The sequence below is a fragment of the Oncorhynchus tshawytscha genome, linkage group LG10 (genome assembly GCF_018296145.1).
Source record: "Oncorhynchus tshawytscha isolate Ot180627B linkage group LG10, Otsh_v2.0, whole genome shotgun sequence".
Classification (NCBI taxonomy): Eukaryota; Metazoa; Chordata; class Actinopteri; order Salmoniformes; family Salmonidae; genus Oncorhynchus; species Oncorhynchus tshawytscha.
The window spans coordinates 81,871,613-81,891,135 of record NC_056438.1 but is presented as its reverse complement, the minus strand read 5'-3'; the positions used below and the strand labels follow the sequence as shown (position 1 = coordinate 81,891,135).

General features: G+C 38.1%; 1 protein-coding gene across 1 annotated transcript in view; it reads right to left on the bottom strand.

Moving 5' to 3' along the window:
- LOC112236738 (piezo-type mechanosensitive ion channel component 2-like) overlaps positions 1-19,523 on the bottom strand; it is a 207,640-nt gene that overhangs the window by 18,214 nt on the left and 169,903 nt on the right. The window contains 4 exon segments of the mRNA XM_042329609.1: positions 8,367-8,514; positions 8,599-8,728; positions 15,906-16,209; positions 19,003-19,185. Of these exon segments, the coding sequence (XP_042185543.1) occupies positions 8,367-8,514; positions 8,599-8,728; positions 15,906-16,209; positions 19,003-19,185 (765 nt within the window).

Below are 19,523 nucleotides of genomic sequence, written 5' to 3'. Positions count from 1 at the left end.
GACTAGACTGGACATAACCCAAAAGAGACTAGACTAGAAATACCCCAAAAGAGACTAGACTAGACATACCTCAAAAGAGACTAGACATACCCCAAAAGAGACTAGACATGCCCCAAAAGAGACTAGACTAGACATACCGCAAAAGAGACTAGACTAGACGTACCCCAAAAGAGACTAGAAGAGACATACCCCCAAAGAGACTAGACTAGACATTCCCCCAAAGAGACTAGACTAGACATACCCAAAAGAGACTAGACATAACCCCAAAAGAGACTAGACATAACCCAAAAGAGACTAGACATAACCCAAAAGAGACTAGACATAACCCAAAAGAGACTAGACACACCCCAAAAGAGACTAGACTAGACATAACCCAAAAGAGACTAGACATAACACAAAAGAGACTAGACTAGACATACCCCAAAAGAGACTAGACATACCCCAAAAGAGACTAGACATGCCCCAAAAGAGACTAGACATACCCCAAAAGAGACTAGACTAGACATACCGCAACAGAGACTAGACATACCCCAAAAGAGACTAGATATGCCCCAAAAGAGACTAGACTAGACATACCGCAAAAGAGACTAGACTAGACATACCCCAAAAGAGACTAGATATGCCCCAAAAGAGACTAGACATACCGCAAAAGAGACTAGACTAGACATAACCCAAAAGAGACTAGACTAGACATAACCCAAAATAGACTAGACATACCCCAAAAGAGACTAGACATACCCCAAAAGAGACTAGACATACCCCAAAAGAGACTAGACATACCACAAAGGAAACTAGACTAGACATACCTCAAAAGAGACTAGAAGAGACATACCCCCAAAGAGACTAGACTAGACATTCCCCCAAAGAGACTAGACTAGACATAGACTAGACATACCTCAAAAGAGACTAGACATACCCAAAAATAGACTAGACATACCTGAAAAGAGACTAGACATAACCCAAAAGAGACTAGACATACCCCAAAAGAGACTAGACATACCCCAAAAGAGACTAGACATAACCCAAAAGAGACTAGACATAACCCAAAAGAGACTAGACATAACCCAAAAGAGACTAGACATAACCCAAAAGAGACTAGACATACCCCAAAAGAGACTAGACTAGACATAACCCAAAAGAGACTAGACATACCGCAACAGAGACTAGACATACCCCAACAGAGACTAGACATACCCCAAAAGAGACTAGACTAGACATACCGCAACAGAGACTAGACATACCCCAAAAGAGACTAGATATGCCCCAAAAGAGACTAGACTAGACATACCGCAAAAGAGACTAGACTAGACATACCTCAAAAGAGACTAGAAGAGACATACCCCCAAAGAGACTAGACTAGACATTCCCCCAAAGAGACTAGACTAGACATAGACTAGACATACCTGAAAAGAGACTAGACATAACCCAAAAGAGACTAGACATACCGCAAAAGAGACTAGACTAGACATACCTCAAAAGAGACTAGAAGAGACATACCCCAAAAGAGACTAGACTAGACATAACCCAAAAGAGACTAGACATAACACAAAAGAGACTAGACATACCCCAAAAGAGACTAGACTAAACATACCGCAACAGAGACTAGACATACCCCAAAAGAGACTAGATATGCCCCAAAAGAGACTAGACTAGACATACCGCAAAAGAGACTAGACTAGACATACCCCAAAAGAGACTAGATATGCCCCAAAAGAGACTAGACATACCGCAAAAGGGACTAGACTAGACATAACCCAAAAGAGACTAGACTAGACATAACCCAAAAGAGACTAGACTAGAAATACCCCAAAAGAGACTAGACTAGACATACCTCAAAAGAGACTAGACATACCCCAAAAGAGACTAGACATACCCCAAAAGAGACTAGACATACCCCAAAAGAGACTAGACATAAACCAAAAGAGACTAGACATACCCCAAAAGAGACTAGACATACCACAAAGGAAACTAGACTAGACATACCTCAAAAGAGACTAGAAGAGACATACCCCCAAAGAGACTAGACTAGACATTCCCCCAAAGAGACTAGACTAGACATAGACTAGACATACCTCAAAAGAGACTAGACATACCCAAAAATAGACTAGACATACCTGAAAAGAGACTAGACATAACCCAAAAGAGACTAGACATAACCCAAAAGAGACTAGACATACCCCAAAAGAGACTAGACTAGACATAACCCAAAACAGACTAGACGTAACACAAAAGAGACTAGACTAGACATACCCCAAAAGAGACTAGACATACCCCAAAAGAGACTAGACATGCCCCGAAAGAGACTAGACATACCCCAAAAGAGACTAGACTAGACATACCGCAACAGAGACTAGACATACCCCAAAAGAGACTAGACATACCCCAAAAGAGACTAGACTAGACATACCGCAACACAGAGTAGACATACCCCAAAAGAGACTAGATATGCCCCAAAAGAGACTAGACTAGACAAACCGCAAAAGAGACTAGACATAACCCAAAAGAGACTAGACTAGACATAACCCAAAAGAGACTAGACTAGAAATACCCCAAAAGAGACTAGACTAGACATAACCCAAAATAGACTAGACACACCCCAAAAGAGAATAGACATACCTCAAAAGAGACTAGACATAACCCAAAAGAGACGAGACATACCCCAAAAGAGACTAGACATACCCCAAAAGAGACTAGACATAAACCAAAAGAGACTAGACATACCCCAAAAGAGACTAGACTAGACATACCGCAAAAGAGACTAGACATACCTCAAAAGAGACTAGACTAGACATACCCCAAAAGAGACTAGACATACCCCAAAAGAGACTAGACATACCACAAAAGAAACTAGACTAGACATACCTCAAAAGAGACTAGACTAGACATACCCCCAAAGAGACTAGACATACCTCAAAAGAGACTAGACTAGACATACCCTAAAGGGACTAGACATAAACCTAAAGAGACTAGACATACCCCAAAAGAGACTAGACTAGACATACCGCAAAAGAGACTAGACTAGACATACCCCAAAAGAGACTAGAAGAGACATACCCCCAAAGAGACTAGACTAGACATTCCCCCAAAGAGACTAGACTAGACATAACCCAAAAGAGACTAGACATACCCCCAAAGAGACTAGACTAGACATACCCCCAAAGAGACTAGACATACCCCAAAAGAGACTAGACTAGACATACCTCAAAAGAGACTAGACATACCGCAACAGAGACTAGACATACCTCAAAAGAGACTAGACTAGACATTCCCCCAAAGAGACTAGACTAGACATACCCCAAAAGAGACTAGACTAGACATACCGCAACAGAGACTAGACATACCCCAAAAGAGACTAGATATGCCCCAAAAGAGACTAGACTAGACATAACCCAAAAGAGACTAGACTAGACATAACCCAAAATAGACTAGACATACCTCAAAAGAGAATAGACATACCTCAAAAGAGACTAGACATACCCCAAAAGAGACTAGACATACCCCAAAAGAGACTAGACATACCTCAAAAGAGACTAGACATACCTCAAAAGAGACTAGACATACCTCAAAAGAGACTAGACATACCCCAAAAGAGACTAGACATACCTCAAAAGAGACTACACATACCTCAAAAGAGACTAGACATACCTCAAAAGAGACTAGACATACCTCAAAAGAGACTAGACATGCCCCAAAAGAGACTAGACATACCTCAAAAGAGACTAGACATACCTCAAAAGAGACTAGACATACCTCAAAAGAGACTAGACATACCCCAAAAGAGACTAGACATACCTCAAAAGAGACTACACATACCCCGAAAGAGACTAGACATACCCCAAAAGAGACTAGACATACCCCAAAAGAGACTAGACTAGACATACCCCAAAAGAGACTAGACTAGACATACCCCCAAAGAGACTAGACATACGTCAAAAGAGACTAGACTAGACATACCCCAAAAGAGACTAGACATAAACCAAAAAGAGACTAGACATACCCCAAAAGAGACTAGACATACCCCAAAAGACACTAGACATACCCCAAAAGACACTAGACATAACCCAAAAGACACTAGACATACCTCAAAAGAGACTACACATACCTCAAAAGAGACTAGACATACCTCAAAAGAGACTAGACATACCCCAAAAGAGACTAGACATACCTCAAAAGAGACTACACATACCTCAAAAGAGACTAGACATACCTCAAAAGAGACTAGACATACCCCAAAAGAGACTAGACATACCTCAAAAGAGACTAGACATACCTCAAAAGAGACTAGACATACCTAAAAAGAGACTACACATACCCCGAAAGAGACTAGACATACCCCAAAAGAGACTAGACATACCCCAAAAGAGACTAGACGTAAACCAAAAGAGACTAGACATACCCCAAAAGAGACTAGACTAGACATACCGCAAAAGTGACTAGACATACCCCAAAAGAGACTAGACATACCCCAAAAGAGACTAGACTAGACATACCCCAAAAGAGACTAGACATACCCCAAAAGAGACTAGACTAGACATACCCCAAAAGAGACTAGACATACCTCAAAAGAGACTAGACATACCTCAAAAGAGACTAGACATACCCCAAAAGAGACTAGACATACCTCAAAAGAGACTACACATACCTCAAAAGAGACTAGACATACCTCAAAAGAGACTAGACATACCCCAAAAGAGACTAGACATACCTCAAAAGAGACTAGACATACCTCAAAAGAGACTAGACATACCTCAAAAGAGACTAGACATACCCCAAAAGAGACTAGACATACCTCAAAAGAGACTACACATACCCCGAAAGAGACTAGACATACCTCAAAAGAGACTAGACATACCCCAAAAGAGACTAGACATGCCCCAAAAGAGACTAGACATACCACAAAAGAGACTAGACTAGACATACCGCAAAAGTGACTAGACATACCCCAAAAGAGACTAGACATACCCCAAAAGAGACTAGACTAGACATACCCCAAAAGAGACTAGACATACGTCAAAAGAGACTAGACTAGACATACCCCAAAAGAGACTAGACATAAACCAAAAGAGACTAGACATACCCCAAAAGAGACTAGACTAGACATACTGCAAAAGAGACTAGACATACCCCAAAAGAGACTAGAAGAGACATACCCCCAAAGAGACTAGACATACCCCAAAAGAGACTAGACTAGACATACCTCAAAAGAGACTAGACATACCCCAAAAGAGACTAGACATAACCCAAAAGAGACTAGACATACCCCAAAAGACACTAGACATAACCCAAAAGACACTAGACATAACCCAAAAGAGACTAGACATAACCCAACAGAGACTAGACATATCCCAAAAGAGACTAGACTAGACATACAGCAACAGAGACTAGACATTCCCCAAAAGAGACTAGACATACCTCAAAAGAGACTAGACATTCCCCAAAAGAGACTAGACATACCTCAACAGAGACTAGACATACCCCAAAAGAGACTAGACATACCCCAAAAGAGACTAGACATACCCCAAAAGAGACTAGACTAGACATACCCCAAAGAGACTAGACATACGTCAAAAGAGACTAGACATACCTCAAAAGAGACTAGACATACCCCAAAAGAGACTAGACATACCTCAAAAGAGACTACACATACCCCAAAAGAGACTAGACATACCCCAAAAGAGACTAGACATACCCCAAAAGAGACTAGACTAGACATACCCAAAAAAGAGACTAGACTAGACATACCCCAAAAGAGACTAGACATACGTCAAAAGAGACTAGACTAGACATACCCCAAAAGAGACTAGACATAAACCAAAAAAGAGACTAGACATACCCCAAAAGAGACTAGACATACCCCAAAAGACACTAGACATACCCCAAAAGACACTAGACATAACCCAAAAGACACTAGACATACCTCAAAAGAGACTAGACATACCTCAAAAGAGACTAGACATACCTCAAAAGAGACTAGACATACCCCAAAAGAGACTAGACATACCTCAAAAGAGACTACACATACCTCAAAAGAGACTAGACATACCTCAAAAGAGACTAGGCATACCCCAAAAGAGACTAGACATACCTCAAAAGAGACTAGACATACCTCAAAAGAGACTAGACATACCTAAAAAGAGACTACACATACCCCGAAAGAGACTAGACATACCCCAAAAGAGACTAGACATACCCCAAAAGAGACTAGACGTAAACCAAAAGAGACTAGACATACCCCAAAAGAGACTAGACTAGACATACCGCAAAAGTGACTAGACATACCCCAAAAGAGACTAGACATACCCCAAAAGAGACTAGACTAGACATACCCCAAAAGAGACTAGACATACCCCCAAAAGAGACTAGACTAGACATACCCCAAAAGAGACTAGACATACCTCAAAGAGACTAGACATACCTCAAAAGAGACTAGACATACCCCAAAAGAGACTAGACATACCTCAAAAGAGACTACACATACCTCAAAAGAGACTAGACATACCTCAAAAGAGACTAGACATACCCCAAAAGAGACTAGACATACCTCAAAAGAGACTAGACATACCTCAAAAGAGACTAGACATACCTCAAAAGAGACTAGACATACCCCAAAAGAGACTAGACATACCTCAAAAGAGACTACACATACCCCAAAAGAGACTAGACATACCTCAAAAGAGACTAGACATACCCCAAAAGAGACTAGACATGCCCCAAAAGAGACTAGACATACCACAAAAGAGACTAGACTAGACATACCGCAAAAGTGACTAGACATACCCCAAAAGAGACTAGACATACCCCAAAAGAGACTAGACTAGACATACCCCAAAAGAGACTAGACATACCCCAAAAGAGACTAGACTAGACATACCCCCAAAGAGACTAGACATACGTCAAAAGAGACTAGACTAGACATACCCCAAAAGAGACTAGACATAAACCAAAAGAGACTAGACATACCCCAAAAGAGACTAGAAGAGACATACCCCCAAAGAGACTAGACATACCCCAAAAGAGACTAGACTAGACATACCTCAAAAGAGACTAGACATACCCCAAAAGAGACTAGACATAACCCAAAAGAGACTAGACATACCCCAAAAGACACTAGACATAACCCAAAAGACACTAGACATAACCCAAAAGAGACTAGACATAACCCAACAGAGACTAGACATATCCCAAAAGAGACTAGACTAGACATACAGCAACAGAGACTAGACATTCCCCAAAAGAGACTAGACATACCTCAAAAGAGACTAGACATTCCCCAAAAGAGACTAGACATACCTCAACAGAGACTAGACATACCCCAAAAGAGACTAGACATACCCCAAAAGAGACTAGACATACCCCAAAAGAGACTAGACTAGACATACCCCCAAAGAGACTAGACATACGTCAAAAGAGACTAGACATAAACCAAAAGAGACTAGACATACCCCAAAAGAGACTAGACTAGACATACCCCAAAAGAGACTAGACATAAACCAAAAGAGACTAGACATACCCCAAAAGAGACTAGACTAGACATACTGCAAAAGAGACTAGACATACCTCAAAAGAGACTAGACATTCCCCAAAAGAGACTAGACATACCTCAACAGAGACTAGACATACCCCAAAAGAGACTAGACATACCCCAAAAGAGACTAGACATACCCCAAAAGAGACTAGACTAGACATACCCCAAAAGAGACTAGACATACTGCAACAGAGACTAGACTAGACATACCCCAAAAGAGACTAGACTAGACATACCTCAAAAGAGACTAGACATACCCCAAAAGAGACTAGACATACCCCAAAAGAGACTAGACATACCTCAAAAGAGACTAAACTAAACATTCCCTAAAAGAGACTAGACATACCCCAAAAGAGACTAGACTAGACATACCTCAAAAGAGACTAGACTAGACATTCCCAACAGAGACTAGACATACCCCATAAGAGACTAGACATATCCCATAAGAGACTAGACATATCCCAAAAGAGACTAAACTAGACATACCTCAAAAGAGACTAAACTAAACATACTCCAAAACTAACTAACACAAAGTGCCATTGGAACACAGGAGTGATGGTTGCTGATAATGGGCCTCTGTACGCCTATGTAGATATTCCATAACAAATCTGCTGTTTCCAGCTACAATAGTCATTTACAACATTAACATTGTCTACACTGTATTTCTGATCAATTTGATGTTATTTTTATAGACACATTTTTTTGTTTTTCTTTCAAAAACAAAGACATTTCGAAGTGACATCAAACTTTTGAACGGTAGTGTAGGTACCCCAAAAGAGACCAGCATACGTACCCCTAAAGAGATCAGCATACGTACCCCAAGAGAGACCAGCATACGTACCCCAAAAGCAGAGAAGCCGAAGACGATGATGATGAAGTCGACGGTGTCGGCCAGGAACATTAGAACATAGACGTCTGTTACAGCGCTGTACTCTGGATGGACCAGGTTGTAGAAGAACTGACGGATGGGCAGGTACACCTCCATGGTCCTGGAGAGACAACGATACAAATACAATCAATCAACCAATCAGTCAGTCGATCAACTAATCAATCATTCAACCAGTCAATCCCACCTTTTGATAGTGAAGGTCTTGGCTTTGATCATCTGTTCTCTGAGTTTCTCCTTGATCAGCTGTTTCTTAGTCTTCTGCTGCACTGACTCGCTCCCGTCTCTATGGCTACTGTTCCTGGAGTTAGTGCTGCCTGGGGAAACCATGGCAATGCATGTTACAACCCTATTGTACTGTACGCAAATTAAGTTAGTAGTAAAGTAAGTTAGTGGCAAAGTAAAGTAAGTCGATAGTAAAGTTAAGTAAAATAAGTTAGTGGCTAAGTAAAGTAAGTCGATAGTAAAGTAAAGTAAAATAAGTTAGTGGCTAAGTAAAGTAAGTTAGAAGTAAAGTAAAGTAAGTCGATAGTAAAGTTAAGTAAAATAAGTTAGTGGCTAAGTAAAGTAAGTTAGTGGCTAAGTAAAGTAAGTTAAAAGTAAAGTAAAGTATGTCGATAGTAAAGTTAAGTAAAAGAAGTTAGTGGCTAAGTAAAGTATGTCGATAGTAAAGTTAAGTAAAATAAGTTAGTGGCTAAGTAAAGTAAGTTAGAAGTAAAGTAAAGTAAGTTAGAAGTAAAGTAAAGTAAGTTCGAAGTAAAGTAAAGTAAGTTTGAAGTAAAGTAAAGTAAGTTAGAAGTAAAGTAAGTTAGAAGTAAAGTAAAATAAGTTAAAAGTAAAGTAAAGTAAGTTAGAAGTAAAGTAAAGTAAGTTAGAAGTAAAGTAAAGTAAGTTAGAAGTAAAGTAAAATAAAGTAAAAGTAAAGTAAAGTAAGTTAGAAGTAAAGTAAAGTGAGTTAGAAGTAAAGTAAAGTGAGTTAGAAGTAAAGTAAAGTAAATTAGAAGTAAAGTAAGTTAGAAGTAAAGTAAGTTAGAAGTAAAGAAAAGTAAGTTAGAAGTAAAGTAAAGTAAGTTAGTAGTAAAGTAAAGTGAGTTAGAAGTAAAGTAAAGTCAATTAGAAGTAAAGTAAGTTAGAAGTAAAGTAAGTTAGAAGTAAAGAAAAGTAAGTTAGTAGTAAAGTAAAGAAAAGTAAGTTAGTAGTAAAGTAAAGTAAAGTAAGTTAGAAGTAAAGAAAAGTGAGTTAGTGGTAAAGTAAAGTAAAGTAAGTTAGTGGCTAAGTAAAGTAAGTTAGTGGCAAAGTTAAGTAAAATAAGCTAGTGGCTAAGTAAAGTAAGTTAGTAGTAAAGTAAAGTGAGTTAGAAGTAAACTAAAGTAAGTTAGAAGTAAAGTAAAGTAAGTTAGTAGTAAAGTAAAGTGAGTTAGTGGTAAAGTTAAGTAAAGTAAGTTAGTAGTAAAGTAAGTTAGAAGTAAAGTAAGTTAGTAGTAAAGTAAAGCGAGTTATGGTAAAGTTAAGTAAAGTAAGTTAGTGGTAAAGTAAAGAATAGTAAGTTAGTAGTAAAGTAAAGTAAAGTAAGTTAGAAGTAAAGAAAAGTGAGTTAGTGGTAAAGTAAAGTAAAGTAAGTTAGTGGCAAAGTAAGTTGGAGGTAAAGTTAAGTAAAATAAGCTAGTGGCTAAGTAAAGTAAGTTAGTGGCAAAGTTAAGTAAAATAAGCTAGTGGCTAAGTAAAGTAAGTTAGTGGCAAAGTTAAGTAAAATAAGCTAGTGGCTAAGTAAAGTAAGTTAGTAGTAAAGTAAAGTGAGTTAGAAGTAAAGTAAAGTAAGTTAGTAGTAAAGTAAAGTAAGTTAGTAGTAAAGTAAAGTGAGTTAGTGGTAAAGTTAAGTAAAGTAAGTTAGTGGTAAAGTTAAGTAAAGTAAGTTAGTGGTAAAGTTAAGTAAAGTAAGTTAGTGACTAGGTAAAGTGAGTTAGTGGTAAAGTAAAGTAAAATAAGTTAGTGGCTAAGTAAAGTGAGTTAGTGGTAAAGTAAAGTAAAATAAGTTAGTGGCTAAGTAAAGTGAGTTAGTGGTAAAGTAAAGTAAAATAAGTTAGTGGCTAAGTAAAGTGAGTTAGTGGTAAAGTAAAGTAAAATAAGTTAGTGGCTAAGTAAAGTAAGTTAGTGGTAAAGTTAAGTAAAATAAGTTAGTGGCTAAGTAAAGTGAGTTAGTGGTAAAGTAAAGTGAGTTAGAAGTAAAGTAAAGTAAGTTAGTAGTAAAGTAAAGTAAGTTAGTAGTAAAGTAAAGTAAGTTAGAAGTAAAGTAAGTTAGTAGTAAAGTAAGTTATGTTAAAGTTAAGTAAAGTAAGTTAGTGGTAAAGTTAAGTAAAGTAAGTTAGTAGTAAAGTAAAGTAAGTTAGTAGTAAAGTAAAGTAAGTTAGAAGTAAAGTAAAGTAAGTTAGTAGTAAAGTAAGTTAGAAGTAAAGTAAAGTAAAGTAAGTTAGTAGTAAAGTAAAGTGAGTTATGGTAAAGTTAAGTAAAGTAAGTTAGTGGTAAAGTAAAGTGAGTTATGGTAAAGTTAAGTAAAGTAAGTTAGTGGTAAAGTAAAGTGAGTTATGGTAAAGTTAAGTAAAGTATGTTAGTCGTAATGTAAAGTGAGTTAGTGGTAAAGTAAAGTAAGTTAGTGGTAAAGTAAAGTAAAGTGAGTTAGTGGTAAAGTTAAGTAAAGTAAGTTAGTGGCTAAGTAAAGTGAGTTAGTGGTAAAGTAAAGTAAAATAACTTAGTGGCTAAGTAAAGTGAGTTAGTGGTAAAGTAAAGTAAAGTAAGTTAGTGGTAAAGTTAAGTAAAGTAACTTAGGGGCAGAGTAAGGTTGAAGTAAGTTGTTGGCAAAGTAAAGTAAGATAGTGGGTAAATAAAGTAACTAGCATTGTACAGTAAAGTAAACTAAAGTAAATATCTACAGTAAATTAAATAGCTAAGTAAAGTATAGTAAAGCAGATGGCTAAGAAAAGTAAAGTAAATTAAGTAGATAAGTAAAGTACAGTAAAGTAAATTAAAGTAAACTTTGCTCTAACAATTAAAATATATGTCTTAAAAAATGTAAGGCAGTTGACAGGAGGCAAGGTGGAACCATTCTATCCAATGTGATGGACGATACGCGAATGAACAACAGGCACAACCAAAAAAACAAATTCGACAATCTCTTTTGACCTCTATACAAAAACTCCAAGGTTGGTGAGTGAAAAAAATGAAAAAACGCCACCTGCTGGAGAACATAGATTTTGGCCCAGTTAAACCTCTTGCTTTGCATCTTCCTCTCTGGCTGAGTGGCCCTGTGAGTTAATGATGTAGAGCCATGGGGAAGACTGAGCATCTACCACTATCAGATTAGGGAAGGGATGTTTTAGTTCCCCCACTTTTTATCACCCACCGATTAACTTGTCCTATAGCAGATTGTTTTCAGCTAGTAATATGTCAATATTTAGCTTTAGAAATGAGCTATGACATACATAGCCAATTAATATAACACGGCTTTGGATTTCACGCCCATCTCAAAAGCGTATGGTTATGAACGTTTGAAACTTTGGATGGAAAATTACTGAGGGTGACAGAGGACAATATTGCCACTTCTATTGGCCATCTCTTCAATCTAAGCCTACAAGAAAGTGTGTGCCCTCAGGCCTGGAGGGAAGTAAAAGTAATTTTGCTGCCCAAGAATAGCAAAGCACCCTTTACTGGTTAAAACAGCCGACCAATCAGCCTGTTACCAACCCTTAGTAAACCTTTGGAAAAAACAATGCTATTTTACAGTAAAAAAGTAAACAAATTAACAACATATTTTCAGAACATGTACTTAAAGAAACAACTGGTTATTGGCTGAGAGAAATTGATAATAAAATGATTGTGGGAGCTGTTTTGTTAGATTTCAGTGCAGCTTTTGACATTATCGATCATAGTCTGCTGCTGGAAAAACATATGTGTTATGGCTTTACACCCCCTGCTATATTGTGGATTGAGAGTTACCTGTCTGACAGAACACAGAGCCTCTTCAACATAATCCAGGTAGAATCAGGAATTCTCCAGGAATTCCCCAGGGCAGCTGTCTGGGCCCCTTATTTTTTCAATATTTACTACTGACCTGCCACTGGCTCTGAGCAAAGCCTGTGTGTCTAGGTATACTGATGACTCAACACTATATCAAATCAAATCAAATTTTATTTGTCACATACACATGGTTAGCAGATGTTAATGCGAGTGTAGCGAAATGCTTGTGCACTATACCCGTCAGCTTCCACAGCAAGTTAAATCACTGCAACACTAGACAACGAGGTGCAGTCAGTATTATAATGGTGGCAATAGATAAGTTAGTCCTAAATATTTCAAAAGCTAAAAGCATTGTATTTGGGACAAAACCATTCACTAAACCCTAAACCTAAACTAAATATTGTAATGAATAATGTGGAACTGTCATTGTCAAACATATTGATGCAACAGTAGCTAAGATGGGGAGAGGTCTGTTCATAACAACGCTATCAACAAGGCAGGTCCTACAGGCCCTAGTTTTGTTGCACCTTGACTACTGTCCAGTCGTGTGGTCAGGTGCCACAAAGAGGGACTTAGAAGAATAACAATTGGCTCAGAGCAGAGCAGCACGGCTGGCCCCTTAAATGTACACAGAGAGCTAAAATTAATAATATGCATGTCAATCTCTCCTGGCTCAAAGTAGAGGAGAGATTGACTCCATCACTACTTGTATTTGTGAGAAGTATTGACTTCTTGAATGCACCGAGCTGTCTGTTTGAATGACCAGCACACAGCTTAAACACCCATGCATACCCAACAAGACATGCCACCAGGGGTCTCTTCACAGTCCCCAAGTCCAGAACAGACGATGGGAGGCGCACAGTACTACATAGAGCCATGTCTACATGGAACTCTATTCTACATCAGGTAACAGATGCAGCAGTAGAATCAGATTTAAAAAACTGATAAAAATACACCTTATGGAACAACGGGGACTGTGAAGAGACACACACACACACAGGTACAGACACACACGATAACATACGCACTATACACAAAGTACGCATGGATTTTGTGTTATAGATATGTGGTAGTTGAATGCTGGCCTGAGGGCACACACTTAATGTGTTGTAAAATTTGTGAAATGTATTTGAATGTTTAAAAAAAAATGTACAACAGCTTTAAATTTGGCCTTGGCAGCAGTTAATGAGGATCCATAATAAATACAAAATGCAAAATACAAACTCTACATAGGAGAGCTGCTCTCTGATGTGAGAATTGTGAGAGTGATGTGTTGTGTTGGATTGGCAAAGAAAGGAACTGTAAATACTGAATAGTGTTATGTTTAGGGCCAATCCAACACATCACTGAGTACCACTCTTTTCATATTTTCAATCATGGTGGTGGCTGCATCATGTTATGGGTATGCTTGTCATCGGCAAGGACTAGGGAGTTTTTTAGGATAAAAAGAAACGGAATAGAGCTAAGCACAGGCAAAATCCTCATGAAAACCTGGTTCAGTCTGCTTTCCAACAGACACTGGGAGACAAATTCACCTTTCAGCAGGACAATAACCCAAAACACAAGGCCAAATATACACTGGTGTTGCTTACCAAGATGGCATTGACTGTTCCTTAGGGGTCTAGCTACAGTTTTTACTTAAATGGGCTTGAAAATCTATGGCAAGACTTGAAAATGGCTGTCTAGCAACCAACTTGACAGAGCTGGAAGAATTAAAAATATATATATTATTACAATCCATGTGTGCAAAGCTCTTAGATATTAGATATTTACCCAGAAATACGATGCCAAAGGTGAATCTAACTTGTATTGACACTGGGGTGTGAACACTTACAGTACCAGTCAAAAGTTTGGACACCTACTCATTCCAGGGTTTTTCTTTATTTTGACTATTTTCTACATTGTAGAATAATAGTGAAGACATCAAAACTATGAGATAACACATACGGAAATACGGAAATGTAGTAACCAAAAAAGTGTTAAACAATCTCAGTGGCATAGGGCAGCTACGTCTCCCTGACTACAATAAAATATTCGTAGACCGAGAGTCGTCCTGTTCTTTCGATTGGTCAAAATGTTTAACCTTATTTTTCCACATATAGACAGACACACCCTATGTGTTTGAATAAAATCAACTACATATGCACCTGAGCTTGTCTGATGCTTTAAGCACACAGTCCCACCAGCGTGTTCCTGTGTTTCCTGTGCTCTAGTTTTTGTTTTTCCTAGTTCTGACCTTTTTCTGCCTATCCTGACCCTGATCCTGCCTGCCGTACAGTACCTGCCTGACTCTGATTAGGATTATGACTCTTTTCCTCCCTTGATTTACCTTTTGCCTGCCCCTTGAACAATAATAAACTCTGAGACTTCTACTATCCACCTCCTGTGTCTGCATCTGGGTCGTAGCCTGAGCCATGATAGAAAGGCGTCAATTCTACACTAAAGATTATGTTTCAGAACCGCAGACAGCGACCCACAGACAGCGACCCGCAGACCGCGACCCGCAGACAGCGACCCGCAGACTGCGACCCACAGACCGCAACCCACAAACCGCGACACGCAGACCGCGACACGCAGACCGCGACACGCAGACAGCGACCCACAGACAGCGACCCGCAGACTGCGACCCGCAGACCGCGACCCGCAGACAGCGACCGTATCCAACACGGGAGAAAGCGCATCTATTATAAAATAATCTTAGATTTATTAGTGTTTGCACCATAATTTTTTATATAATATGACCATATTCAATTTCAGTATCACATGTCTTAGAGTGATGGACTGTGCCATCCCTGTGATCGCCGCAATGGATCAGTCCACTGAGACAGGAGCCTATCAGACAGTCGTCTTGGGCACCATGAAAAAAAAATAAAAACATGCGACTGCTCGACTAAGGAAGTCTCAGTCAAACAGTGGACCAGTGGACTGAATGAGGTACTATCCCTACTGTGCACACAGTTGTTAACTGACTTTTAGATGAACGTCATACTCAGTTACAAGCCGGACAGTTTGATAAGCTGAAGGACAGGAAGCATCAATTCACGTCACAACAGGTCGAGTGTTTTTTGTTTTGGAACAATGCAGCAAAATAAATGACAAAAAAACGTTAGTAGTCACGGCGATTTGTGACGTTAGAATAGCTTTTCTTATTGATGCTTCATTTGGATCGGTTTGGGCTCCCGCAGACCCACGCAACTCACATTTGAACCAGGGACAGATCGGTAAATCTTTACATCCCTACTAAGTAAAGTATGGATCTTTATTAAAATAAAGTCAATTGTAAAGTACTGTAAAATACTGTAAAGTACTGTAAAATACTGTAAAGTACTGTAAAATACTGTAAAATACTGTAAAATACTGTAAAGTACTGTAAAATACTGTAAATACTGTAAAGCACTGTAAAATACTGTAAAGTACTGTAAAATACTGTAAAATACTGTAAAGTAAAGGCTAAGTCAAGTCAAGTCAAATAGTTTTCCTGACCTCTCTTGGAGCGTACAGAGTGGACTGAGCGGTGGGATATATGAGACCCTCCACTGGAGCTCTTTCTTCTCTGGTAGGTCTGCTGCTGTTGCTGGAGGTTGGGGACGTGTACAGAGTCCACGGAGGTGCCCATGCCCAGGTTTATAGACCTGAGGGTCTGAGTGGACCCCTTCCTCTCGCGGGGGGTGGAAGGGACGGGAGTGGCCTCCATCTCCCTCCTCTCATCGTCCTCTGACTCAGTGTCCCTGCGGAGGATCTCCTTCTTGGTGTCCTTAAGGTTGTCTTCGTCCCATAGACCATGACACTATGGCAGGACAGTACAAAGAAGAGACACAAGGTTAATGCCCTGTACCAAACCAAGTGGCGGCAGGTAGAGGAGAGGTAAGGTATGATGGAACATTGAACAAACAAACAAACAATTACATTGTTTTAAGAGTTGTAAGTAATGACTCTCGATCGTATCAATCGGCAAACCAAAATCACAACATGATAGTTCCTTATGAACACAATACAATCCACTACACTATGCACTATACAATACACCATACTATACACTATACACTATACTATACACTATACTATACACTATAATATACACTGTACACCGTACTATACACTATACACTATACACTATACTATACACTGTACACCATACTATACACTATACTATACACTGTACTATACACTATACACTATACTATACACTATACTATACACTGTACACCATACTATACACGATACACTATACTATACACTATACAATACACCATACTATACACTATACACTATACACTATACTATACACTATACACTATACTATACACTGTACACCGTACTATACACTATACACTATACACCGTACTATACACTATACACTATACTATACACTATACACTATACACTATACTATACACTGTACACCGTACTATACACTATACACTATACTATACACTATACTATACACTATACTATACACTGTACACCGTACTATACACTATACACCATACTATACACTATACTATACACTATACTATACACTATACACTATACTATACACTATACACTATACACCGTACTATACACTATACACTATACTATACACTATACACTATACTATACACTATGCACTATACACTATACTATACACTATGCACTATACACTATACTATACACTATACTATACACTATGCAAAATACTATACACCGTACTATACACTATACACTATATTATACACTATGCACTATACACCATACTATACACTATACATTATACACCATACTATACACTTTACACTATACTATACACTATACTATACACTATGCACTATACACTATACTATGCACTATACAATACACTATACTATACAATAAAATCATCTATACTATACACTATACTATACAATCCACTATCCGATACTCTATACTATACACTATACTATATACTATACACTATACTATACACTATACCATACACTATACTATACAGTATACACTATACTATACACTATACTATACACTATACTATACACCATACAATATACACTATATACCATACACTATACTACACACTATACTATACTACGCACTATACACCATACACCATACTACACACTGCACTATACTACAGTGGGGCAAAAAAGTATTTAGTCAGCCACCAATTGTGCAAGTTCTCCCACTTAAAAAGATGAGAGAGGCCTGTAATTTTCATCATAGGTACACTTCAACTATAACCAAGCTGCTTACCTATTGCAGATTCAGTCTTCCTAGCATGGTGCAGGTCTACAATTTTGTTTCTGGTGTCCTTTGACAGCTTATTGGTCTTGGCCATAGTGGAGTTTGGAGTGTGACTGTTTGAGGTTGTGGACAGGTGTCTTTTATGCTAATAACAGGTTCAAACAGGTGCCATTAATACAGGTAACGAGTGGAGGACAGAGGAACCTCTTAAAGAAGAAGTTACAGGTCTGTGAGAGCCAGAAATCTTGCTTGTTTGTAGTGACCAAATACTTATTTTCCACCATAATTTGCAAATAAATTCATTCAAAATCCTACAATGTGATTTTCTGGATTTTTTTTCTCATTTTGTCTGTCATAGTTGAAGTGTACCTATGATGAAAATTACAGGCCTCTCATCTTTTTAAGTGGGAGAACTTGCACAATTGGTGGCTGACTTTTTTGCCCCACTGTATATACTATACTATACACTACACTATACCATACACTATACACTATACTATACACCATACACTATACTATACTATACACCATACTACACACCACGCTATACTATACACTACACACTATACTATACACTATACTATACACTGTACACCATTCACTATACACTATACTATACACCATATACTATACTCTATATACTATACCTTATATAATATACTATACACTATACCTTATATAATACACTATACTATACCTTATATAATATACTATACACTATACCTTATATAATACACTATACCTAATATAATATACTATACACTATACCTTATATAATACACTATACCTAATATAATATACTATACACTATACCTTATATAATACACTATAATATACCTTATATAATTTACTATAGACTATACCTTATATAATACACTATACTATACCTTATATAATACACTATACACTATATTATACCTTATATAATACACTATACTATACCTTATATAATATACTATACACTATACTATACCTTATATAATATACTATACACTATATAATACACTATACACTATACTATACCTTATATAATATACTATACACTATACCTTATATAATACACTATACTATACCTTATATAATATACTATACCTTATATAATACACTATACAATACATTCATACAATAAGCTACAACTAACAGAATCCAGAGCTGTATCTCAGCCAGCTAGAACAGACTCATCACATCCCACTGCTTCTCAGCTAAATAACAGGAGTATCCAGGTCCCGTATTCACCAAGAGTCTCACAGTAGGAGTGCTGATCTAGGATCAGATCCTCCCTGTCCATGGAGTTCTTACTCACTACAATCTAAATTGGCTACACTGATCCTAGATCAGCACTCTCTCTCTCTCTGAGACGTACCTTCAGGATGGACCTGTGGAAGAAGAGCGCCAGAAGCTGTATGAGGTCATAGACGACGTATCCATCTTTCTTCTCCACTCCGATGATGTTTGGAGGGTGGTAGGGTTTATTCACGTCCACCTTCGGGTTCTGGTTGAAGGGAAAAAAGCCAAACTGGAAGAAATACTTGATGACGATGGTGACCTAGGAGGGAAGACATAAACAGACAGTAATGTTATTATAGGGTAATTATTAATGTTAATATGACAGACCGTCCAATCAATAAAAGTGGGGATGTATGTTTCATTCGGACCGGCATCGGTCAGACGTTTTAATCACTGTCAGAATGTAACCTAGAAGTCATCCTAGACTTCCTAGAATCAGTACAGCACACACTGACACAGCCTCCGAGCCAAAACATTATCCTCCAGCTAGAAACGTTGGGTGCTGGTTTCGTTAATAATGACATAGTCAGGGATTATATAACCACAAATATTTTCCTTAACTTCAGGAGCTTCATGATCTTTGTGTAAAAATAGAGA